Here is an 18,388-nt window from a genome sequence, read left to right as displayed (position 1 = left end):
TCACCAGCGACCAAGGAGGAGACCTGTCCTGAATATGGGCAGCTCTATTCCACAGGCTAAGAACTGACACGGAGTGAAAGAAAGACAGAGAACACGTGCAGTGGAGGCGTCCTCTCTCCCTGCTTCCTGGCTGCGAGGATGGGAGCTGTTCGGCCCAATCACATCCTCTCACGTGACAGACTGAAATCACGAGCCAGAACCAATCCTTCCTCACAGTGCTTAGATCTGGTGTTTTGTCCCATTGACGAACAGTCTCAACACGGGCCCCAAACACAGCGAATCAATGGTTCTGATGCCATGTACGCGTGTGTGTGTGTGTGTGTGTGTGTGTGTGTGTGTGTGTGTTTGGTTTGGTTTTTGTAGAGGTTTTGTGTGTGTGTTGTTTTAGTTTTATCGGGGTGTGTGTGTGTGTGTGTGTGTGTGTGTGTGTAAAACGGGAGATGTTCCTATCCAGGAGTGCAGGCACACACACAAGCCACAGCACACAAGTGTAAGTCAGAGAACATCAGCTTTCTTGAAACAGCTGGCACAATAATGCCCACAGAGCAACTTCCATTCTGGCAACATCAGTCCGCACAGTATTGACACCTTGTGTATCTTCCAATATCCTGGATGGGTTTTATAAAAATAGGGTAACAAAGAGAGTGTTGATACTAGCCAAATAAAAGTAATTAGGCCTGCCAAAAATATTTCGCCTCATAGACTCGGGCTCCCCTCCTGTGGGTCACTGCGGGGGGAAGGTACAAACACACGACACGCTGGCACTGAGTCATCACAGGCTGTGCTTCAAACTCAAGCTTCGTGAAAAGGGATGCACAGCTTACTAAATGGACTGACCGAAGAAGTGAAAATGTAAAGTTTGAAATGCAACTTGATCATATATATTAATGTTCAAACGATGTGCTTACTGTTTAAAAACAAAACCGGAGCCAGCCCTCAAGCTTGATGGCACATGCCTATCGTCCCACCTGGGATTACAAACGGAAGCAGGAGGAGGGAGTTCAAGACTGACTGTGGAGTCTGGGGCCAACCCAAGCCACCTAAAGGAACAAGGAAACGTGGAAAATACACAAGACTGTTTTTAGTGCTATATGAATGAAATGTGCTTCTAAGACACCTAATGTTCAACGCCCAATGATCAGTGCTCAGACACATTTGCAGGAAACTTGCACAAATACCAGCTTGCACAAATACCTCACATGTTTTCTTACTCTAATGCTTATCTATGGGCCTGGGGCACATGGCCTGTGATGGTCAACACTGTGTCAACTTGACAGAATCCAGAATCACTAGACGAAGAGTCTCTGGGCAGCTCGCCTGTAAGAAGTTAGGGAGGTTAGCGTAGCCTCCAGGCTTGCCTTTATAGATTATCTAGATGAGGGTAAACGAGGTGAGAAGACCCACCCTGCAGCAGGTGGTATCGTTCCAAGGGCTGGGTCCCAGACTGTCTCAGACGGACGGCCTCGCTGAACACGAGCATCCTTCCTGTTTCTACGCTGTCCCAGCCATTATGGGCTGTACCCTTACACTGGGAGCCAACATCAACTTTCTTGTTGTGTTGTGTAGTACGATCAATCCACGTGAGTCTATTAAATGGGTAACAGAATTTATTAGGATATAAATTGAGGAAATACACTCACAAACACAGAACGGAGTGGACAGCAGAAGTCGTCCTCCAGGCAGGAGCAGGGAGAAGGGGCATGTGACCCTTCTCCAACTCCTTATAAGGGGTCACCTACAATGGCAGGAAGCACCGTCTCCTTTGGGCCATATAACCTAAGGTCATGGGTGAAGCAAATCCACTACAGTTGTGGTTTTTTGTTGTTGTTGCTGTTGTTTTTAAGACAGAGTTTCTTTGTATAGCCCTAGCTGTCCTTAGAACTCGCTCTGTAGACCAGGCTGGCCTTGAACTCAGAACTCAAAGATCCGCCGGCCTCTGCCTCCCGAATGCTGGGATTAAAGGCATGCACGGCTGCCTTCACTACCACGCCACCAACACCACCACTGCCACCACTGCCACCACCGGTAAGCCTTTCCTTTCTTAAAGTGCCTTCGTCAGATATTTCATCACAACAATAAGCCAACTGACTAATCCATCACCCAAATTAACCTAGACATGGAGCTGAGCGTGGTGGCTCACTCTGGCAATCCTAGCACTCAGGAGCCTGAGGAAAGAGAGCTGTTGTAAGTTCAAGGCCAGTCCGGGGTATATAGCAGACCTTCTCTCGAAACTGGGGGTGGGAGTGGGGGGGGGCAGATATGAAATACTCCACAGCAAACACCTTTCTGCACCCTCACTGGTTAGGGACCACATGCTACATTGAATATAATGAGACCGTTTCTGTCGCTCCGTTTCTGAGTGATAAGTTATGAATGATGAAAATGCAATCATTCAAAAAGTTTTCTTATTGAAAAAAAACACAAAAAACCTTGAGGGGTCGGAAAGATGTTTCAGCAGTTAGGAGATAGGGGACCCAAGTTCAATTCCTAGCACCCAGTCAGACGGCTCACAACTGCCTGTGTGTGACTCCAGCTCCAGAAGACCCAACGCCTTCTTCTGGCCTCTGAGGGCACTCGTATCCATGTGGCAGACACACACACACAGAGACGCATAAGTAAAAATTTAAAAATGCATAAATCTTTTTTTTAAACCATAAGAATTTATTTCCTTAGGCTAACAGGGACATACTCAAACTCAGCAGCCCTTGCTTTTCTGCACCACATTGGATGTGACTTAGAAACTCATTTGCACCTACTCCTATTGCTCATTTTTTTCCATGCTTCCACAATGCAAATAATCTACTTAACCGCTCCTGTCAAACATCTGAGATGGCGCCTCCACTCCCTTCCCAGATACCCCTCAGAGCCCACTCACACGTCTATCTTTAAAATGGCTGTGTTTACAGCCACCCATATGTCATCGTTCACGAAGCAACTGTTACCACCCTCTTGACTAGGCATTGGCAGGCACACATCCTGGGAAGGACTGGGGGCCCCACAAAGAAGGATGCCTCGGGTACCGGGGGAGTCTTGCTGACGTAGCCGCTACCCCGCTTATTATACCCACTGTACTATGCTGTTTTCTGAGTGAGGTGCCAGCTGAGAGCCTCCGTCTCTTAAAAGCTATTGTCCTGTTTCTCTAGGAAGGCTCCTCCCTCCCTCTGTCCTGAGGCTTGCCTGCTGCCTGAGCGCCTCCCTCTACCCTGGGCTGCGTGTGCTGTCTTCTCTTAAGCGGGTCTCACAGTGTAACGTGCACTGGGTGGCTTTACAGTTATGGATCCTTATCAGGAGTCCTGCTACAGAGTGAACGACAATGTGCTCTGCCCTTTGACCTCAAATAAAAAGTTTTTCCATATACTCTTACGGGTTTGCTTAAACCATATTAAGTAACTAGAGAGACGATGAAGGACTAAATGGAATATTCCACTATCCTGGGGGAAATCAGTTCTTCCTGGAAGAGGAGAGAGTTACAGAAAGGAAGCTTGAGATGAGGAGCAAGGGACTCTGGGAAGGCCAAGGAAGAAACCATGGGGGGCGGATAGAGGCAAGGATGGATAGATTGCCCCTCCTGTGCCTTATTTGACTCTCCTTCTTGGACCATTAACCAATTATGGGCCAAAGAAAGCAAGAGCTCTCACCCTTCCCTTCCCCTTCAGTTTCCCACTAGCTCCCCTATTGCCTTACCCCCACCCCACCATCCACCCCCCACCCTCCCAAGCACTTGCACAGAGCACACCATAGTTGCGGGACAGGGCAGCGCAGGATGATGGGAGACAACAGTAAACAAGGTATGGCATTTCCACTCCTGGGGAGGGGGAAGCCGAGAGTGGGGGCTGGAGCCGATGCTTGGACAGAGGCGGGACATTCCCAAGAACAGTGAGGACCTCTGGCCAGAGCCTGTGCTAGACAGAGTCCCTTCCTTCCGTCTCCCTACTCTTCCCCGTCAATCTTTGCTCTCCTTCCCTCCTTCAGTCACCCAAAGGAGCCGGGGGCTACAGTGATAGATAGTCGATGCATATTCAATGGTGGTCCCAGAGGATTATAATGGAGCTGACATTTTTTTCCTCCTGTCTAATAACAATGAAGCTGTCATAATACCCTCTCGCCCACATTACTCATGAAGCGAGCGTAAAGAGAGCTGTGTATGACACTGCCAGTCCTATTTTTAAGAATACTCTTCCGTATAGCATGTAATACGTGATAATGATAACAAACGACTTCCTGGTTTACATATTCAGTTTGCTTTTTATCCATATGTAGGGTGTTCTCTGCTTAGAGAAAGTTTTACTATAAAACATTTACTATAAACCAGGGCTGGGGCAATTGCTTCTAAGTAAAATGCGCGCCTTGCAAGCATAAGGACCTGACTTCAACCTCCAGAACCTAAGTTTAAAAAGCTAAGCATGATGTGGGTAACAGTTGTGTAGCTTGGTCTGTTTGTGGGGCCCCTAGCAGTGGGACCAGGATCTGTCCCTGGTGCATGAACTGGCTTTTTGGAATCTACTCGCTCCCTATGGTGAGATGCCTCGATCAGCCTTGATGCACCGCTTGATGCACCGGGGAGGAGCCTGGTCCTGTCTCAACTTGGTATGCCATGCTTTGTTGACTTCCATGGGAGGCCTTACCCTTTCTGAGGAGTGGATGGGGTGGGGGCAGTAAGGAGGAGGGAGGAAACAGGAGGAGAGGAGGAAGGGGAAACTGTGGTTGGTATGTAAAATAAATTTTGAAACATTTAATAATTTAAAAAAGAAAATACTACAAACTCAGGGTGGGGAGAGAAGAGAAGGGGTAAGAATGGCCCAGGTGTGGTGATGGCACACGCCTTTAATTCACAAGGCAGAGGCAGGTGGATCTTTGTGAGTTCAAGGCCAGCCTGGTCTACACAGTGAGTTCCAGGACAGCAGGGCTACTCAGAGAAACCCTGTCTCAAGAAACCAAAAGATAAGCCCGGCGGAGGTGGCGCATGCCTTTAATCCAGCACTCGGGAGGCAGAGCCAGGTGGATCTCTGTGAGTTCGAGGCCAGCCTGGGCTACCAAGTGAGTTCCAGGAAAGGCGCAAAGCTACACAGAGAAACCCTGTCTCGAAAAACCAAAAAAAAAAAAAAAAAGAATGGACTTCTCATCATGACTATAAACAGGGGAAATAAAGAAATAAAGAAAACCCAGAGGCTGGCAGAGAATGGACATCCCTCAGGCTGTTTCCCATATGTGTGACAGCAGACACCTGACTCATATCCCCACTGGAGGAGGTCTGCATCCAAACACTACCTGCACCCCTTTATGATGATTCCTTTTTTTTTTTTTTTTTGATTACTCAGATTCTCATCACCCCAAATAGAAAAACCAATACTTAATTATATAACAATACATACATCACATAGACTTTATGATCTTTAAAACTCTTGTGCCTCATTCTTGCGCTTATCCACAAAACAACCCGGCAACAGGATGAGCAAGTATCATCCTTAATTTACACATTGTGGGGAAATGACATCGAAAACAACTGGTATGCACACATACACTGTTGACTGTTCACCGAGGCTGCCTAGAGAGTGGCTGGTACTCACGCCCCACCCTGGATTCTTCCTCACACACATACTATCAAGCCCCTTTTGAGTGTATCATTATGTGTCAGGCTAGAAAGGATTCTGAAACTCAAAGATGACCCTCTCCTGGTGGGTTCTGGGGGAGACATGGTCACTGCTTTTCACTTGTGTGCCCACAGGTGAGCCCACCAGAGAGTTCCTAATGGAGAGTCCCGGATAAATGCAGTAGTCACCAAGAAAAACAAAAAGACCTGGATGGGCAATAGGGGCTTTGTGCAGTTGGGTTGATAAAGACGGGGGAAAAAAAATAACCCGGAGAGGGAGAGGGTGAGAGAGTAATCAGCATGTACTGTATACACGTACAAAAATGTCAAAGAAGAAAATTAAAGTATTATTATTTTTTTTTAATGAGCTTAACTCAGCTCAACTCACGGTGTGCCCTCACGGCCACATCCTCCCCTACCCCACCTGGAGCAGGTCTCAAAGTCCGTACAGTTGTACCTGCATGCCCAACACTCCCCCTCCCCCCAACACACCACACACACACACACACACACACACACACACACACACACACACACTTGTTCCCCACACTCAAACACTCACAGGTAGCGCGGACGCTGGGAAGAGAACCTGCCACTAGCTATGGCTAGGGAAAGCTTTGCCCAGGGAAAACAAGAAGCCCCCAGGAGAATGTGTCCCGCCCACACGGTATGTCTGCAGAGGAAGCGTCTGGGGCTTACACCATCCAAGGTGGAATCCCAGCTCCGCCACTGACCAGCTCGCAGAATTCAGACCCGTTATCAGACGCACGCCAGCCATTCTCCCTACAGCTATGTGTGAGAGCACTGATAGAAAATGCCTTCCTTCCTACAGGTGCCTGCGAGAAGGCAGAGAAAGCTTGCCAAGTACTAGCCTTCAACAGACGACCTCAACCTGCAGAGTAACCCGTGGGAAACGCTTCCACTGCTATGCATTTCTTACTCTGGGAGATGTGGGGTGGAGTCCACGAACCTCTTTACAGCTCTCAGCCCTTGGATGAGGAATACAAAGACTGGAAGCTTCGATTATCCTCTACACACACGGTTTCCTGCCACCGAAGGCCTTACCGTGAGCCCATGGCACTTTCAATTTGGAAAACAGAGAGGAAACTCCTCTCATCATTTGAAGAAGAATGGAACGCTGGTGACTCACGAGTGGCACACTTAGGTGATGTGCACGTCTCTGCGTGTCTATTATATACAAACCACTTAATGAAGTTGATCTGTGCTCCAACATGAAAGGATTCCACAGACAGAGTAAATCAGCCAGCAACTCAGCAAGTATTTATGTAAAAAGCCCAAACTCGTAAGTATATACACACAAAGGCCTACAAGATGGTCTAGAATAGTGTGTGTGTGTGTGTGTGTGTGTGTGTGTGTGTGTGTATACACAGACACACATACACACACTTAGTAGCATATACTCTTCTAATAGAATTTTTAAACAAAATTGTTTTTAAATTCTTATTTTGAAATTTACGGTTTCATTTCTCAGGTAACACACTCTGCCCCCAGAGAGATGTCGTTAACTGCAAGATGAGTGCGACTTAAAAAGCATTTCACTTTTGAAATTATCAATAGGTGAGCAGCAAAGACCCCCTCCCTCCTCCTGCCTTCTGCCACACTGAAGACCCCAGAGCCCGGGGCTCTCTGGGTGAGGAACAGCTCAGGGGTAGGGCACTGACTCAGCAGGTGTGAGGCCCTGGGTTCAACGGACATCATCAAGAAGAGGGAAGCGCACATCCCAGGTCCTCACCACTGAGTTCTAGGATGAAACCTACAGGGAGCCACAGAGTTGGTATCCAGGGTAGATAAAAGACAAAGTCAGTATCTGTAACAAATGTTCATCGGGGGAGAAAAAAGATCTTACTTTTTCTCTTTCAGTTGGGCAGTTCTGAAACATCCTCACTCAAATAACTCCATTCAACATTGTTCTTAGATCAATTAAGAGTTATTACAGATTCTTGCTCCCACCCATTGAGAGACCTCAGTTCCTGGGACAGTATTTGTCCTGAACCTTCCACACAGGGGAGTTGCGTGTCTAGACCACCCTTGGTCCACTAGGTGTATTTAGTCAGTGACCACCAGACACAGACCTTAGACACTGACACTATCCATCTTATTCCACAGCTTGGTGCTTCCGAATTTGGGGGGGCTCACTGGCTGCTTCCGGTGAACTTTACCGTTCCCACCGCCGCCCCGTGGAAATGTTTTCAACAAGTCCGTGCATGGATGTCGCACAGTAGAGATCACAGCACAGGACTGAATTGGAAAGCTCTCCACAGACACCTGCCGGCTCCAACCTCAACACCTCCCACCTCTACCTAGAGCTTTCACTCCCAGACCCTTCCTTCAGCTCCCTTCCTGCTGGCTGTGTTACAGAACTCCATAGACAACAGGAACTCCATAGACAACAACAGTAACTCCATAGACAACAGGAACTCCATAGACAACAGGAACTCCATAGACAACAGGAACTCCACAGACAACAGGAACTCCACAGACAACAGGAACTCCATAGACAACAGGAACTCCATAGACAACAGGAACTCCATAGACAACAACAGTAACTCCATAGACAACAGGAACTCCATAGACAACAGGAACTCCATAGACAACAGGAACTCCACAGACAACAGGAACTCCACAGACAACAGGAATAGACAACAGAACTCCATAGACAACAGGAACTCCATAGACAACAACAGTAACTCCATAGACAACAGGAACTCCATAGACAACAGGAACTCCATAGACAACAGGAACTCCACAGACAACAGGAACTCCATAGACAACAGGAACTCCACAGACAACAGGAACTCCACAGACAACAGTAACTCCATAGACAACAGTAACTCCATAGACAAGAGTGCATCCAACCAGCCTCCCCAGAGTCAGAGGAGGGCAGAGTACTGGAGATGGAAAGAGAGTCCCTCTCTCTCCTTCCTTCGACAGAGCTTTCTATTCGGTACATTGTTACATTCTTATGACATTCCCGGCCTAGCTTATGAAATCATACCAGGCAATGTGGCCAGCTAGAGGGCCTGAATAATGCTGCATGGGTTCCGTGGCAGAGACAAAGGCATACATGGGCTGGACCATGGCAAGTCTCGGTGGGCAACCAGGACTGACTGGACTGGCGGTAGAGGACAACAGCAGCCACTCAGGGGCTGACTGCAGAAGTGGGTACTTGGCTGCTGCCATGAACCACCACCCCGGGCAGCTTCACCAGAACAAGGCTAAGGTTGGGGAAGACAGTTTCTCCTCATGCTCCTCCACTTAGCGCGTGGTCAGCCCACCTTCTCCATGTGTCTTCACAAGGTCCTTCCTCTGTCTCTATGATCTCTTCCGTCACACTAGATTACGGCCACACGTATGGCCTCATGTTACCCACCTTCACCACCCCTTTAAGGGCCCTATCCCCACAGAGAGCCACATTCTGAGGTACTTGAAGTTAGTACTTCCCCACAGAGAGCCACATTCTGAGGTACTTGAAGTTAGTACTTCCCCACAGAGAGAGCCACATTCTGAGGTACTTGAAGTTAGTACTTCCCCACAGAGAGAGCCACATTCTGAGGTACTTAGAGCCAGTACCTCTCCTACACAGAGCCACATTCTGAGGTACCTGACGTTAGCACTTCCACAGGAGGAACTCTGAGTGGCACAGCCCCCAGTCTGCACAGACAACAGGAACATACCACTGCTGCTGCTGCCGGGAAGGAGTGAAAGCGTACCTGGCACTTTCAGCGGGAAGGAAGCGTGACCTGTGCCCCCAGATCTAGATTTCCCTCTTTTTCACACTGTCTCACCTCTGGATGTCAACCTCGAATCCTCTGCCTGTTCTGAAGCCTTACTGATCACTGCTACTCACGTGACTCATCTTTTCAGTCCCAAATTCAGGGCACTTCTACTGGGACCATCTGACTGGATCCATCTGTGGCCCTCATACGCGCTCAGGTTTGAAGCCTAGTCTTGGCTGTCCCCATGGCTTGCTTAGGTCACACTCACTTTCTATCAGTTCACCTGGGAGACAAGCCCCCTCTTGCTCTAAGCCAATGTTTTTGGAATATCCCTCCCTTCTGCCCCTCCCCCCCTGCCCAGCCCCCATCCACACTGTGATCACTGCATGTTAAGATCTCAGGTCAAACACCTCTTCCTTGAAGAAGCTTTTGAGGACCTCGCATACAGCATATTTCCTTTCACGCTGAGTTCAAGGCCCTTCTCCTATCCCCTCTGGAGAGCTCTCCGGCATAGACCTTACCGCGTTTATTATACACCTCTTCACTACTGTAATGCTGTTAATCTCTCCCTTGAGACTGACCACACACACCCTGAAGTTCATGAGCAGAATCCGCATCTGGCTTCCCCATCACCATCTACCCAGCACTCAGAAAGCTGGGGCTCAAGTTCATGGCTAGCCTGAGCTACATAGCAAGACCATCTTTAAGAAAGTAAATAAATAACCACAACAATAAACAAACCCAAATGAATTACAGAAAGCAGAAGTTTACCCTAGTAGGTTACAATACTATAGAAATGACTAAAACATATTTTATTTTCTGCATCATCCCTACGTGTGTGTGTATATATATGTATATGTATATACGTGTGTGTGTGTGTGTGTGTGTGTGTGTACACGATTAAACAGCTATAATTGCCCATAGTTGGTGAAACAACCTTTCACCCACTGAAACAGTATCTAATCGTCTCCCTGTGGTTCATCCTCCTGCTTGACTGTAGCCAAAACCCACCAGGAATTCTTTGCTTGAACTAAAAATCCTGGAATGTCTTATGGTAACTCTGATCCAACAGGGGCTCCACCTCTCTTCATAGTAAGCAGGAAACACTAAAATTCTGGGAAGAAGATGTGTGTCACACATTGGAAATATTTGAGTCTGCTGATAACATTGACTCTACCTCAGCTAGAAACAGGAGGAAGCCACATGGTCACAAGCTCACCAGGAACCCCACTAGCAAACCAAAGCAGCATTCCACATGTTCTCACTTTCAGCTTTCCACATCAACATGTGGAAACAGGCTCAGCGCGCCGCTTGGCTGTGTCAGGACATCTAAGCGAAGAGGAGGAACGTTTGGGTTTTCTTACAGTCGCTCACCTTGGGGAAGTACCCAAAAGAGCACATTAGGATCTCCATGTGGTGAAACTCCTAATTCTAATGTTGCAAAGTAGTGTGTTCTGGGGATGTATTTACCTTTCGGGTGCTTACTCTATACATGTGAGGCCTCAGCTGCCTTGAATACTTAAAAGCAAAGAGCACTGGTAAATGCTCAAGTAACCCGGAAAAATTTATTTTTAACAATGATGACATCATTCACTTTAACTCAGGCTGAATACTTTCACTTGTCAGTTTTTCCCCACCCCCAATCTCTGCAAAGTCCTCCAGTATTTTATTCAAACTCACAGGACTCAATTTCAACTGCTTTTCTTTGCAAAGCATTCGTCATACGTCAAAGAAAAACAGGAAGCAAACCAGGAATCATATAAACCAGAAAAATAATCATCAGCACGATCAAAACCTCCCAATATCCAAGAAAAAGTGAAAGTCGGTTTTGGAAGCACAGCCAGTCAGACCCAGGAGCCTCCACTCACAGCATTTCCTAGTCATGTATACATTAGAGAGGACATTTAAAAGCAATGGGCTTCAGCCTCTCCTTAAGTTCCTCTTTATCAGCAATCAGACATTCACTGCATTCCTCCCAACAGGTAAGGCAACAACAACTGGGACAACTCCTATTCATAGCCAGAAGCCACTGTCTCCAGGTCTAATTAACAGGAAACAAAACCCCTCCAAAGATGCAAATCTACCCCTTCCTTATGGTAAGCAGACCTGGCCCCATGTCTCAGAGATGATCAACCTGATCATTGGTTATAGGATTAAAATATTCATGAGTTCACATGTACTGACCCAAGTGCCAGGAAACTTTGTACCATACAAGAAATCTAATAGTTTCATACACAGGTACTCCAAATAAGGAAGCCTTCCCAGAGGCAGGGTAACTCGTGCCTGTAATCCCATACTGGGTAGGCTGAGGCAGGAGCATGAGTCTGAGGCCACCCTAGGATATATAGTGAGTTGCAAGCTAGCCTAGGCTACAGAAAGAAGAGGAATAGAAGGAAGACAGACATCCTAGGCAGATTTTAATATACATATTAATCACATATCATAAATATGACTCAAACGAAACCCGGGAGCCTAATGATAAAACTGTTTTCTAGCAATACGAAGAGTTCCAGTGATTAAGACACCCGCTCTATTTTTTTTATCTAGTGATGGAAATACTTTTCACCATTTATATCATTTGCAAAGATGAGCTGTCTGATACCCACGTGTGTGAGTTCACACTATGCAATGCCATCCCAGTGCGGAGTTCTTTATTAAACAAAAGTCATCAGTTTTAGGTGATGATGATATCCTATAAATATTTAGGGGGAAAAGAAATCTCAGCCAGCTTAACTGTTCCTTAAAAAGACTTGGGGCTGAAGAGATGGCTCAGTGGTTAAGAGCACTGGCTGCTCTTGCAGAGGACCAGGGTTCAATTCCCAGCAGCAACATGGTGGCAGCCCACAACAATTCCTAACTCCAGTCCCGGGGCATCTGATGCCCTCTTCTGACCTCTACAGGCATCAGGCACACATGGTGCTGTATATGCACATATGTGCAGGCAAAACACTCAGACAAATGACAATTTTTGAAATCTAAAACATTTTTAATAGACTATAAAATCTATTCAACTGACAAAAATATGGCCAATTATCAAAATTGTGACTTCCAACAAAAATGGAGCGACTCTCATTAGCTGATGTCAAAGACTCTGCCTCCTTTTTCATGAAAATTAACAAAAGCCCATCTTATCAGGAACCATTAAGTGCAACATAATTCCTATTCATTTAAAATTTTCATTTACAAAATGGAGTTGCAGTAAAGGTATAAATATTTAACTTCACTTAAAATTACCTCTGCCCAAAACCAAAAAAATAAAAAAATAAATAAAAAAAATCATTTTGCCGGAAGTATTTCATTTCACTCTCTACAAAGCCCAACATACAGCTAGATGTAATAGTGTGGTCCTATGTGACATTCTGTTGCCACAGCAACGAGGCTGCTACCTGTGGCCATGATTTGTTAAAAATTCCTCCAACCAGTATATTCTGTGCTGTGCATTCATAAAACCGACAGAATGGCTCTAAGCAGCATTAAGAAAATGAAGGCTTGCTTTCCTACCTATGGTTTACTCACAGGCATATTTTCTGTATATACATACATATGTATACACACCACACACACACACATACACACACACACACACAGAGGATTCTCCCAATGCCATCAAAAGGGTGAGACCATACCAAATTTTCCTTTTAAGACAGGCAAAATTAAAAGAGCTGCTGTTCGAACTGCATTTGGTACCTGCTTCCTAGAAACATAGCCTACCCAGACAATAGAGACTATCAGAGAAGATTTTAAAAACAAGATTTATTATGCCATATCCAGTCTCATTTCAGGAGAAAATGAGATCCTGAGGTTTAATCTTCTATCTGCCCAGGTAGGTGTGGCCTCTTGAGCAGTGAGCCGATTCGGAAAATAAGCTAAGGATAAAGAAGAGCTGTCTGTGGTCATCGCCACCTGTATTCACTCAAGTGCCTCTACAAGCTACTCACCCTCACTGGGGGGCTCCAGGCTTGCACACGAGGCTGCTGTCCACACTGGGAGCTCTGCAGATCTTTTGTGCCACAAGTAGCCACCGTGCTGCCCTGAGCTCTTAATGCATTTGTGCAGTTGGTCACACTACCCCCACCAGGGCCAGGTTTCCAAGGCCTCTGCTTGATGCCATCCAGAAGTCTGACCAGTAAGATGTTACTGGGAAGCTCGTCCACACCAGAGCCCACAAGAGTCCTGCACTCGGGACATCTGAGTTCATTCCGGGAACCCACAATCCCCAGCAAACATCGTTTGCAAAACGTGTGCTGGCAAGGTAAGACCTTGGCCGAGGCATCCAGGCGTTCGAGACACACCGGGCACTCCAAAAGGTCCAACAAGGCGGACTCATCCATCGTGATCTACTTTACTGAGAAAAAGGCTCCAAAACGATCCTAGTCGTGCGCGCGGCCCTTGAAGTGATTCATGTAACATCCATTTCAGACTTTGCTCTGGAGTTATGGGAGAGAGAGGGAGGAAAAAAGAAAAATGAGGGCTGTTATCTGGGGGAAAAGTTCACAGTGGAGCCAAGAACCAAAAAGTACACAAAAGTGCTTCCTCTGCATGGTGTAGCTTGGCTTTGGAATGTGGTTTCTGAACTCCAAAGTCAACAATTAAAAACAAAACAGGCTTCTTAAACGATTCTGAATTAATCCCTGAAGATATCTAGAACCTCACCGGGCAGAAATAACTAGCAAGCAACAAGCAGGACTCACGAGAAAGCAATAAGGGTCTGGTGTTAGCTGCCTAGTGAAGTCCTCAACTCATTGGAGAAGCTAGGCAAAATCGACTGAAAGTTTCCCCTGTCTAAAATAATACTTTTAAAACCAATGACGTTTCCCAATTTTTAAGCCACGTTATCGTTTAAGAAGCCATGCCTTGGGTGATCCTTGCGGAAAAATGACCCCAATATTAAAGACATATGTTTCTTTCCTGTCTGAGAAACAGAACATCTTAATCTGATCCAACACCGACCACCCCCTCAAAAAAAAAAAAAAAAAAAAAAAAAAAGCGGATGGTCGTCAATTCTAAAAGATATAACCAAGGATTGCTTGAAAATAGCTAAAAACATATCCACCCTTCCCGGCAGGGCTGACAAACTCGGAAACAGATTTCTGAACGGCTTGTCCTAATCCCATTCAGAAAATCTTGCAAAACGATCACCAAGAATTCGACGGTGGAATGCCGGGCTGGAAACTCCGGGTAGAATCTGAAAAAAACGGACTGTTCAAGAGGAGGGAGGAAGAGTATTTGGAGCCAGTGAGTGCGTCGCTGTCCGCACAACCACCACCTCAATCAATGTTTAAATGTGGAAGCCTAGAGGAGGTGGAGAGGATTTGGAGGCTGCATTAACAGCTGTTCCCGGCTCCTCAGTTCTGGGGAGAGCCAGGATGCGCCCCTCTTCCCGCGGTAGGGCACAGGTAGTCCCCGACCCCGCAGCGTGGCGCTCGCCGCAGACACACCCCGGAGCCAGGTGTCCACAGCCGGGCACAGAGAGGACGGTCCTGGGCTGGAGCTGAGGCTGCGGCCGGGTCGCTCCAGGAATAGGGGATCTCACCCAACTGCCTCCTCCAAGCCTCCCTTTAGGTCAAATCCGGGACAAAAATTGCCCAACGCCGATCGTTGGAAGTTTCCAAGGACTTAAAAGAAAAATAAAGATGCAGCCTTAAGTTGGCGAAAGTCAGCGCCACGGAGTGCGGCGGGAAGCCGACCAGTGGCCCCGCGGGGATGAGCTCAGCGACAGTCCCCGGAGACTGCCATCCCGGGGGCAGGAGGCACAAGGGCTGCGTCCGGGGAGGGGAGAGCGCGGCCCCGAGGCCGGGGCAGCCTTCGGAGGAGGCGAAGTGAGGCCGCGGGGCTCGTTCCTGGCAGGTCCTGGAGACCCAGGGGGGGGAAGCGCGGGGACCGGCCCGCGCGCAGGACCGGGATGCGCGCGGCGACCACCGGCGGCCGCCACCACCCCGCGCCCGGCGTCCCCCGGCTCGCCGCGCGCCCCTACCTCGCGCCTCCGCGGCTGGTCTTTGTTCGCGGCCCCGCAGCGCCGGCAGAGGCGGCCCCGGCGCGCTCGCCTGCCCGCCCGTGTGGCTCGGGCCGCCGCGGTGGCACCGGGAGCCTCCTCGCTGCCGCCCCCCTCGCGCGCGCTCGCACAGCACGCCACCGCCGCCGCGCCGCCGCCGCCTCCCACCCGCCCAGCGACGAGGGCGGGGGAACACGACGCGGCCAAGGAGGCGGAGGCCAAGCGCAGCGGGCGCCCGGGGCTGGAGGACCGCACCACAGCGCCGCCCGCCGCTCGGGGACCCGCCGTGGGACCCCCCTGCAGCGGGCGGCGACCTCGGGGACGCAGCCACGGGATGGGGCGCGGAGGGGGTGGTGGCTCGGGGGAACCGCGCCTTCACCCCGAGGACGCGCGCCGGGAGCGAATGGAGCTCCCCGGGAGGAGGGCGGTGGGAGTGGCGCCGAGGGGACCAGGAAGAGGCTGGGACAAGGGCGCCCTGCCGGCCTCGGGGCTCCGCCTGGCCTGTCCGGTGCCTGGAGAAGGACTCTTCCCGACCGCCGGGGCCCCAGGGTGGGAGCGGCCGTGGCGGGAACGCTTTGCTGCTCAGCGTGCACACTCCCTGTGGAGATGCAGAGAGAGAGAGAGAAGTGGGATCCTTTAGTTCTGGGGTCCCGGCTGCTGCTAACCACCCTACGGATCCCCGGGGCCAACCCCTCCACTTGGCATTGCGCCCCACATCTGCAGCAGGCCGGGACAGAAATCCAAGCAAGTTTGGAGAATCGCTGATCCCAAAATTCCAAACGAGAAGGGGGCGGAGGGTGGGGTGGGGGATGCCTGGGAAAACTGATGTGCTATTAAAGTCCGGCTTGGGTAGGCTCTTCCTACCTGCCTAAAATGCGGTGAATTCAAAGTCTGATCCAGGTGGCCCGGTGCCTTGAAGCTGGCTGGGAGGCACCTCTTTCATCTGCGCCTTGGAGGCAGCCATCATCATCATCATCACTGTAATCTGTTTTTTGTTGCCCCAAGCGCACACCTGTATGCTCTGAAGTGTGGGCTTGAAAAAACGTGGTGTCCAAGGGTGTGTGTGTGTGTGTGTGTGTGTGTGTGTGTGTGTGTGTGTGTGTAGGCCTGTTTGTCAAACTTATTTCAGAGACAAGTTAAAAGGTTGTCAGAGTGTGCGTGGTTTCATTTATACTTACTGTCAGTTTACGAAAAGTTCCTTCAAATAGCTTTCCTCCAAAGTGTGCAGAAACGAGAGAGAGAGAGAGAGAGAGAGAGAGAGAGAGAGAGAGAGAGAGAGAGAGAGAATGCAAGAAATTCCTGCCAGGCCACCAACCAAGCTGACGATTTGAAGAGGTAGGTATCTCAGGCTATCAGTTTAGTCTCCAACTAGAGCCACAGCTAAACCGTTTGAGATAAATGAGGATCATTTAAGTTAAGAAGAAAATTATAACAAGGAACAATTATCACTCACTTTAAGCCAGGCACTGTGCTAAACACTTACACATATTAATTCAATTCTCGCAGCGGCCCTGTATGTCATCCTTCCCCAGCTTCGTTCTAAAGAGATTAATATGCCGAGAATTATACTGTAGGAATGCCAAAAATAATTGCCCACTTCCTTTTCTGTTAGAAGGGAAGAAGTATGTGTGCCGACTGAGCTGGAAAAAGACAAGGAGAAGCATGGATGAATAGAACAAGAGGAAATAATCGTCTACAAACACAGCACTCTGAAAGTGACCGGCCCAGTTAGCACCGCGTTTGAAACTAGGAAGATGAAGGAAGGTCAAGCTGACTGGAAAATCTTAGTCAGAAAACACCATTTTGTGGTTATTAGAACTGAAGATCAAGTTGAGTAACTTCCCTGCATCACACAGTTAAGACTCAGCTCCAGCTCTGCTGATTCCGAGACCCGTTTCTTTCCACCGCTCCGGGGCTCTCTCTTTTGTCCTAGCCATCCCATCACCCACCACAGGCAAACTAGAGGCCAAGTCTGTGTTTCTTCCAAAAGAAAAGGGAAAGCTTAACCACATGATTAATCTGTCGTGTTACTTACTTCGGCATAGCAGCGACCAAATTCCAGACAGAAACCATTTAAACGGAGGGGAGCTATTTCAGCTCTGAGTTTCAGAGGGTTCCGCCCATGATCACTTGGCGCCGCCCACTGGCACAAGACGTCACTGTGGAAAAGGAGCTGTTCACCTTATAACAGGCAGGAAGCTGAGAGATAACCCAAGGGGCCAGACCAAGACACAGCCCTCCCCCGCCCAAACAAACTCCCAGTGGCTTCTTGACCCCACTTCCTTCTTGGCACCTCCTCCCAATAAGGAATCCATGAAGGGATTCATACATCGATTAGATCAAAACCCCTGAGAACCCGTAACCTTCCCAAAGTGCATGAGCTAACACCGAGACCTCAACATGTAAGCCCATGGAGACATCTTATGTTCAAGCCATAATGTCTCAAAATCTAAAGAAAGTTTATTTCTTATTTCTACCTGCTTGGGGTGTTTTGTTTTGTTTGTTATTGTGTATACAAAGTCTCACTATGTAGACCTGGCTGGCCTGGAACTCATAAATACTCACCTGTTGGCCAGGTATGGTGGGTAGTGCATGAATATCTTTAGTCCCAGCACTTGGGAGGCAGAGACTGGTGGATCTCTAGGAGTTTGAGGCCAGCCGGGTTTACATAGTGAGTTCCAAGACAACCAAGACTACGTGGAGAAACCCTGTCTCAAAAAAAGGAGGAGAAGGAAGAAGAGGAGGAGCAGGAGGAGGAGGGGGAGGAGGAAAGAAAGAAACAAAGAAAAATATTCATCTGTCTCTGCCTCCTGTGTGCTGGCTTCAAGGAGGGTACCATTAGTTCCCGGCACTACCTTGTGTTTGTCTGCAGAGAGAGAGCAACACTAAGAGCCGTAAGTAGGATAGCACAGCTCTTGAAGGCTCATTTGCAAAGAACTAAAGACTGTTTAGTTCCCCAAAACTGCCATATCAAAGAAAGAAGCACATACCTTCCATGAATATTATCTGAGATGTAGCTGGGTTCCTTGAACGCTCTGGTGGATTTTTAACTACGACTTTTGGAGCAGA

At 48.5% G+C, this 18,388-nt stretch overlaps 1 protein-coding gene across 2 annotated transcripts in view; it reads right to left on the bottom strand.

Annotated features, from left to right (window-relative positions):
* Positions 1-15,433, bottom strand: part of Sh3rf1 (SH3 domain containing ring finger 1) — a 163,416-nt gene extending 147,983 nt beyond the window's left edge. Inside the window, exons 1-2 of one of the 2 annotated variants that reach the window (XM_028881042.2) lie at positions 15,302-15,433; positions 13,266-13,754 (exon numbers count right to left, since the gene is read on the bottom strand). In XM_028881042.2, coding sequence (XP_028736875.1) covers positions 13,266-13,658 — 393 coding nt within the window. In that variant the 5' untranslated portion in view covers positions 13,659-13,754; positions 15,302-15,433. Of the gene's footprint in view, positions 1-13,265; positions 13,755-14,765; positions 15,183-15,301 lie in introns of those variants that run through there. The other variant, XM_037211759.1, reaches the window with a different exon arrangement.
* Positions 15,434-18,388: the final 2,955 nt, after the last annotated feature.

This window comes from Peromyscus leucopus, chromosome 17 (assembly GCF_004664715.2).
Source record: "Peromyscus leucopus breed LL Stock chromosome 17, UCI_PerLeu_2.1, whole genome shotgun sequence".
Lineage (NCBI taxonomy): Eukaryota > Metazoa > Chordata > Mammalia > Rodentia > Cricetidae > Peromyscus > Peromyscus leucopus.
Note: the sequence above shows the minus strand (reverse complement) of the source record. Positions and strands in the feature narration are given on the sequence as shown.